The sequence below is a fragment of the Nicotiana tomentosiformis genome, chromosome 3, assembly GCF_000390325.3.
Source record: "Nicotiana tomentosiformis chromosome 3, ASM39032v3, whole genome shotgun sequence".
In the NCBI taxonomy this organism is placed as follows: Eukaryota; Viridiplantae; Streptophyta; class Magnoliopsida; order Solanales; family Solanaceae; genus Nicotiana; species Nicotiana tomentosiformis.
Genome location: NC_090814.1, coordinates 31,024,949 through 31,032,912, shown reverse-complemented (window position 1 = coordinate 31,032,912; position 7,964 = coordinate 31,024,949). Strand labels below are relative to the sequence as shown.

The 7,964-nt window shown below is 45.4% G+C and overlaps 1 protein-coding gene across 1 annotated transcript; it reads right to left on the bottom strand.

Moving 5' to 3' along the window:
- Positions 1–3,326: 3,326 nt before the first annotated feature.
- LOC138907568 (uncharacterized) lies at positions 3,327–3,872 on the bottom strand. Its single transcript, XM_070198168.1, has one exon. The coding sequence runs from the start codon at positions 3,870–3,872 to the stop codon at positions 3,327–3,329; it is 546 nt and encodes a 181-aa protein (XP_070054269.1).
- Between the last annotated feature and the right edge of the window lie 4,092 nt (positions 3,873–7,964).

Genomic DNA, 7,964 nt, shown 5'->3' with positions numbered 1-7,964 from the left:
ATACCTCGAACTTAACTTCCCTTTCTTTCCAAAACGCATGATACCCTTCATGGGGGAACCTTCAAGAATACCCAATCATCTTCCTTGAATTCCAAATCTCTTCGACGAACATCCGAATAGGACTTTTGAAGGCTCTGAGCAGTTTTTAACCGCTCCTTAATAATCTTAACCTTCTCCATAGCTTGATGCATGAGGTCTGGTCCTAATAATTCAGCTTCCCCAACTTCGAACCACCCAATAGGAGATCTACATCTCCTACCATATAATGCCCCAAATGATGCCATCTGAATACTAGCATGGTAGTTGTTGTTATAAGCAATCTCTATGAGTGGAAAATGATCATCCCAGCTACCTTTGAAGTCAAGAACGCAAGAACGCAACATATCCTCAAGCGTCTGAATAGTCCGCTCTGTCTGCCCGTCAGTTTGTGGATGAAAGGTTGTACTAAGATTCACCTGTGTACCCAAACCTTGCTGAAATATCTTCCAAAAGTTAGCTGTGAACTGTGCTTCTCGATCCGAAATGATAGAAACTGGAGTGCCATGCAACCTGACTATTTCTTTGATATACAACTGAGCATATTGTTCCACTGTGTCAGTAGATTTAACTGGCAAGAAGTGTGTTGATTTCGTGAGTCGGTCCATAATCACCCAAATTGAGTCAAACTTGCACGGTAGTCCTACCACAAAGTCCATATTAATCATTTCTCACTTCCATAATGGAATTTCTATATTCTGCGCCAACCCACCGGGCCTTTGATACTCGGCCTTCACTTGCTGACAGATTGGACATTTTGCCACAAAGTCCGCCACCTTCCTCTTCATGTCATTCCACCAATAAACCTCCCTGAGATCATGATACATCTTTGTAAAACCCGGGTGCACGGAATACCTAGAAGTGTGAGCTTCAGCCATGATTCCTTGTCGAAGATCATCTACATTTGGAACACATAGCCGCCATTGGTACCATAGTGTACCATCATCCATGCCAAGAGAAAAAGTTTTGGTCTTATGTTTATGAATTCCCTCCTTTAATTGTACCAGCAATGGATCATTGTATTGCTTTTCTTTGACCTCCACCACCAACCAGGACTCGGCCATATTCTGCACAATCACCCCGCCTTCACTTGAGTCCGTAAGACGAACTCCCAAACTAGCTAATTGGTGGACCTCCCAGGCCAACGGCCTACGATACGCCTCCAAGTGAGCCAAAGTTCCCATGGATTTCCGGCTAAGATCATCTGCTACAACATTAGCCTTCCCCGGATGATATAAAATATCGATGTCGTAATCCTTGAGCAACTCAAGCCATCTTCTATACCTCAAATTCAATTCCTTCAATTTGAAAATATATTGAAGGCTCTTGTGGTCCGTGAATACATCCACATGGACCCCATACAGATAATGACGCCAAATTTTCAATGCAAAAACCATTGCCACAAGCTCTAAGTCATGTGTTGGATAGTTCCTTTCATGATTCTTGAATTGCCTAGAAGCATAAGCTATAACCTTGCCATGTTGCATTAACACACATCCAAGCCCAATTTTTGAAGCATCGCAATATACCACAAACCCATCAGTACCCTCTAGCAGGGTTAATACCGGCACCGTAGTCAATCTTGATTTCAACTCCTGGAAGCTCCTTTCACAAGCATCAGACCATTTGAACTTAATCGCTTTCTGCGTCAATTTAGTCAACGGAAAGGCAAGAGTAGAGAACCCCTCCACAAACTTTCTATAATACCCGGCCAAACCCAAGAAACTGTGAATCTCTGTTGGAGTGTGGGTCTAGGCCAATTCTTCACTGCCACAATCTTTTGGGGATCAACCATAATTCCTTCTCTACAGACGACATGACCGAAGAACGTGACAGATTCGAGCCAAAATTCATATTTCAAAAACTTCGCATATAATTGGTGCTGATGAAGAGTCTGCATAACTTCCCTGAGATGATCGGCGCGGTCCTATCGACTTCGCGAATATACAAGAATATCATCAATGAATACTATCACAAAAGAGTCAAGAAAAGGCTTGAAGACTCGATTCATAAGATCCATGAAAGCTGCCAGGGCATTTGTTAGCCCAAAAGACATTACCAGAAACTCAAAATGCCCATATCGGGTCCTAAAAGTTGTTTTCGGAATATCCTGCTCCTTTATCTTCAATTGGTGATACCCGAACCGTAGGTCAATTTTGGAGAAATACCTAGCACCCTGCAATTGATCAAACAAATCGTCCATCCTTGGTAGTGGGTACTTATTTTTGAGTGTGACCTTGTTGAGCTGCCGATAGTCAATACATATCCTTAGAGATCCATCTTTCTTTCTTACAAAGACAACTGGCATGCCCCAAGGTGACACACTCGGTCGGATAAAACCCTTCTCTAACAAATCCCTCAATTGTTCTTTTAGCTCCTTTAATTCTACCGGTGCCATTTTGTTGGGCGGAATAGAAATAGGTTGCGTGCCTGGCATCACATCAATCCCAAAATCAATCTCCCTGTCTGGCGGAATCCCAGGGAGCTCATCTGGAAAGACATTCAGAAATTCATTCACAACCGGCACAGACTCACGTGTAGGTGCCTCAGCATCGGTGTCCGTGACCCGGACCAAATGATAGATACACCCCTTATTAATCATCTTCGCGGCCTTAAGGTAAGAAATAAACCTACCTTTTGGAACCACATTATCCCCCTTCCACTCAACCACTGGCTCATTTGGGAATTCAAGCCTCATAGTTCTAGTTCGGCAATCGAGCTTGGCAAAACATGAATAAAGCCAATCCATCCCCATTATTACATCAAAATCAACCATCCCCAATTTCATAATATCGGCCATGGTATCCCGACCATGTACCGTGACAACACAAACTCTGTAAACCCGCGCGGCCATGATAGACTCACCAACCGGAGTAGATACGGAGAACGACTCATGAAGTTGTTCCGGTTCTATCCCAAATCCTATAGCAACATAAGGGGTAACATAGGACAATGAGGAACCGGGGTATCAATAATAGCATACACATCATGAGATTGGACAGTCAATATACCTGTGACAATATCTGGAGAAGCCTGTGCACTCTAGCGACCACTCATAGCATAGAAACGGCTGGGTCCTCCCGATCTCTGTGCACCACCCCTAGCTGCACCACGCCCTGCGGGTGTTGGAGTGCCTCGAGCTGGAGAGGGTGCTGAAGATGTAACAACTGCTAGACTGGATGGTTGTGTTGTGCCCATACCCGCACCCTGGCGGGATACATGACACTCCCTCTGAATATGGCCTCTCATCCCGCACCCGTAGCATATGGGTAAGTCTATGTAGCAAATCCCTAAGTGTATCTTCCCACACCTGGGTCATGGGGGCCTCCGCTGCTGCTGGGATCTCCCTCCTGACCGACCCTGCTGGTGGGGTCCCCTATTGCCCTGTTTGGGCCTGAAACGATTCCACTGATGCTGCTGACTAGGCCCTGATGGCGGTGCACTAAGGATGGCCTTGATGATCCTCCCTTGAAAGCTAATCTTCCCCCACCAAATGACTCCCCGAAGTTGCCCGTAGACCGGGCCTTGCTGCTACCCTCTCGCTTCATCCTGTTTTTCAATTTACGGTTCTCTGTGGCCTGAGAAAATGCCACCATCTTCCCATAATTTATATCAGAATTCAATGCAGTTGTAGAAGCCTCATTAATAGTCAAAGAACTAAGGCCTTGAACAAACCGGCGTACCCTGGCCTCCATAGCGGGCAATATGTGAATAGCATACTTGGATAGGCGTGCAAACTCCATGTGGTACTCCCACACACTCTTGCTCCCTTGCTTTAGATTCTCAAACTCAGCTGCACGGGCTGCCTTTGTCTCGGCAGGCAGGAAATGATCCATAAAGGAGTCAGCAAACTCACTCCACCTCGGTGAAGGGTTCCCCTCCTCACGGGAGTCTTCCCACAACTCAAACCATGAATAGGCCACCCCTTTCAGACGGTAGGTAGCCAACTACATTCCCTCTGTCTCAGTTGCATGCATAACCCTGAGGGTCTTGTGCATCTCATCAATAAAATCCTGGGAGTCCTCCTCAGGATTTGCACCTGTGAACACTAGAGGATCTAGCTGAAGAAATCTGTTTACCCTAGAACTGGTAGAATCCCCTTGCTGGATAAAAGAGTTGGTTGCAACATTTGATCTCTGGGCCTGAGAAGCCACTAACTATGTCAGTATCTGGATAGCTCCCCTAAGATCCCCATCAGAAATACCAGAACCGGGAGCTGGGGCTAGAGGTGGAATAGGAATATCGGTGGTAGGGATCGTTTCACCCTCGGTAGATGTAGGAGCTGGTGCAGTCTATTCTGGTATAGAAGAATCAGGCAGTGTAATATTCAGGGGATTATCCTCACCCGCACCATCAAGTAGAGAATCAACAGCCACTCCCGGGGTGGCATTGGCTTCTTGGCCAATTCTTGATTTCTTCTTAGGTGCCATTTACTGAAAGTTAGAACAATGCATGAGTTAGAGGAGAAAAACCCCACATTCAGCTCTATCGCACGATATAGATCAACAAAGAAGGGTATTATTCCTAAATTAACAGATCATAGGTTAGTAGAGGCCTTCACATACTTTAGCATAACAACCTTTATTCAAACTCGACTGGAAGTCTAGGCATTTTTAGCACACATTCCATATCTTTAACACATCCTCAAATGACAAGATAGCATAATGGGAACATTAAAATATAAATTGCACATATATTCTTGCAACACAAGCACATTTGGAATAGCAATTTCTACATCAATCAATTTTTGTACTTACACCAATTGCATGGACACTAAGGGGGTTCAATTTCTAAGAAGAGGGGGTTTTAGCCATACATACCTGAAATTCTCCCCTTAATAATACTACGGCGTCCACCACACTAAACAACTTCAATCTACAATAATGCAATACATTTGTAACTATATTAGTAAGATTTCTATATTTTAAGTCATTTAGACTTTTTATCAAACATCTAATGTGCATATCTCTCTACAACCTCCTTCAATGGAATTTTTTCACCTAACAACCACCTTCCATACTAATAAGTCACCTTACCATCATCTCTAGGCCATCCACAACTTCCATTAGCACATGCATGCCCAACAATTCACACCCAAACCATCAATCTCCTTAATTAACCCATTTCATAATCTCTACAACACCCACACAACCTAGGTTAGGCACTTATGGCTTCTAATCATCATCCCATAAGTCCTAACATATATTTCATACATAAATAATCATCATAGAGTAGTTAGAGATGGTAGACATACCTCTTGTAGTAAGACTCTAGAGAATCCCCACTTGTAGTGTTCTTGACCAATTTGCGGATTTGAATGGAAATCTATGGATCTTCAAGATTAATCCTTGTTAATATAAGTGTTTAGGAGTAATAATCAACTCAAAATACTCCAAAAATATTAGCTCAAAGAAATTACTTAGACACTATCCCTACCCGGCCTTAGGGGTATTTATATGTCTCCTACGTGCGCGGCCACGTACCTGGGCAAGTGGCCGCGCACACAAGGCAGAAACTCCCAAATATGCGCGGTCGCGCACCTGGGCGTGCATATGACATAGGTCCGATAAGATGGCCATAACGTTCTGTATACATATCCAAATGAGGAAAGGTTTGATGCGTTGGAAACTAGAATCAAAGGGCTTTAATTTGATAGGTAGATCACCTCTTAAGTCTTTACATTTTGGCAGCAACATGTGTTTGAAGTCGGACCTTGTGCGAACTATTCTTGAAACTTTAGCCCATTGCATAATTCCCAACATGGCTTAGTCCTAGGGCTCTACTTAGGCCCTCAACAGTATCCAATACAACTCCTAAACATATTATCATGATCATCTAAGTTTTTACAGTCCTTAACCCCTCGTGGAAGGCAAGACGACGCTTAAGCGACTTGTGAGTGTGCTTGTGGTCTCGGACAAATAGGGAATTTATTTGTGGGGCCTCACATGCTGATGAAATCTAGGCTCGAGCAGCCTCCTTCTCTGAGGCAAGGCGGTCCATCATTTGTTTCCATCCCAAAGTCTCTGCCTTCATGGTGTTGACCTCTTCACGAAACTGCTCGATTCTATCAATCTTCTGCTGAACCTGTGAGACTGAAGTGTTAGTCATCATTCCCGAACCGATACCATGAGCTTCTAAGATTTTCATTACCTGCTCAATCAGGTCGGTCTGTTCTTTGTGAGCCGCGGCCAACTCGGCTCGGAGATCCTTGATCTCTTCTTCTTTTTGCCCACTATGAAGTTTGAGGGCATTCCTCTCCTCGGTAAGCCTCTAAATATCGGCCTCGTACCGACTCAGCTCAACTCGAGGCCTAGAAAATGCTTTATGATGAAGTGCTGAGGCCTACAAAGATAAAAGTAAGAAGTTATACAAAGAAAAAAAACACAAATATGATATTCATAAGGGAAGTTAAGGCTTACCCGATTCAAGGCTTGTTGTGCCTCGTTGAAAAGACATAGAGCCTCCACTTCGTCCATTAGGGTCTGGTCCTCCTCCGTGACCAGACCCCGAAGATAACTGGCCACCCCTACGGGGGCGGCAAAAACTCGCGCATCCTCCGGGATGGAGACAACGATGGTTCGTTTGGCCCCGGTACAGGCGCTGGGGGCCGGGAACTAGTTGGTCAATCTGAAGCTCGAGGAGGTCCCACTTGGATCCTTCCTTGGTATCTCCAAGTCTCTCAGACCGGCGACATCTTCGACCCCGGTAAAATAACCACGGAAGGGGTCTTCCCCTCCGTGGGCTCCTTGTACATCGAGGGTCCCCATAGCTTGGGCCTCCCGAATTGCCTCCTCGAAAAATGAAGGGAGGGTCGGCGAATCTCCAATTACTATTGCCCCAAGTGGATCTCTTGGGGCATCCTTTTTCATCTCGAGGAACCTCGATACTAACCTCCACGGTCGGTTCTGCTACTTTTTTGCCTTAGGACGAGGCACTCTCAGCTTTTTCCAACTCGGGGACTCCACTCGAGTCGCCTCCCGAAGCCCCATCAGCTCTGGGGAGATTATTTTTGGCTGCTACCGACTCGACAGCCTTCTGAACCTCAGTACTCATTTTTGTTCGGGCCACCAGCCCGGAGCCATTTTCCTTTTCCTCTTCCTCCTCTCTTAAGATTCGGATTGACTTAGCAGGCAAAGGGACAGTGTCTTTCTTCGACTTACGAGCCACTTTTTTCTTGGATTCTGGATCCTCGGAGGATGAGGTCTTCTTTCTCTTCATCTCCTTCACCGATTTCGGGCCCGGGATTGGAGTGTCTTCTTCTCCATACTGGGGACTCATGACTGCATCCTTGTCGAGACCTGCAGGAAAAGAAGCTGAGTGAATATGAGAGGAGTATCTTAATCAAACCACTATACACATGAAAGAGGGATTACTATGATTCTTGGCTTCCCATCGGCCCTTTGATAAATCACGCCATGCGTGCTCGGCGTATATAAAGGTCAAGGCCAGGTCCCTGACCCAGCTCTCGAGGTTAGTAATTGCACCGGGCATCCAAGCGACCGCTACATCATGGAAAGGGATATCGATGAGAAAAAGTAAAGGAACAAAATAATAAATGGAAGCTAACAGTGGGATTGTACTTACGCTTCATATTCCATTTCTCGGGAAATGGCATCTTCTCGGCCGGGATTAGATCGGAAGTCCTCACTCGAACAAACCGGCCCATCCAGACTCGATCCTTGTCCTCATCTATGCTCAAGAACAACACCTTGGTAGCCTGACGCTGAAGTTTTATTAACCCGCCTCGATAGAGATGGGGCCTGTACAACCTGATGAGATGGTCGAGAGTGAAAGGGAGCCCCTAGACTTTTTTCACGAAAAATCGGAGCAGAATAACAATCTGCCAAAATGAGGGATGGATTTGACCTAGGGTTAGTTGATACTTGCAGCAGAAATCAATGATAACGGGATCGAGGAGTCCCAGCGTG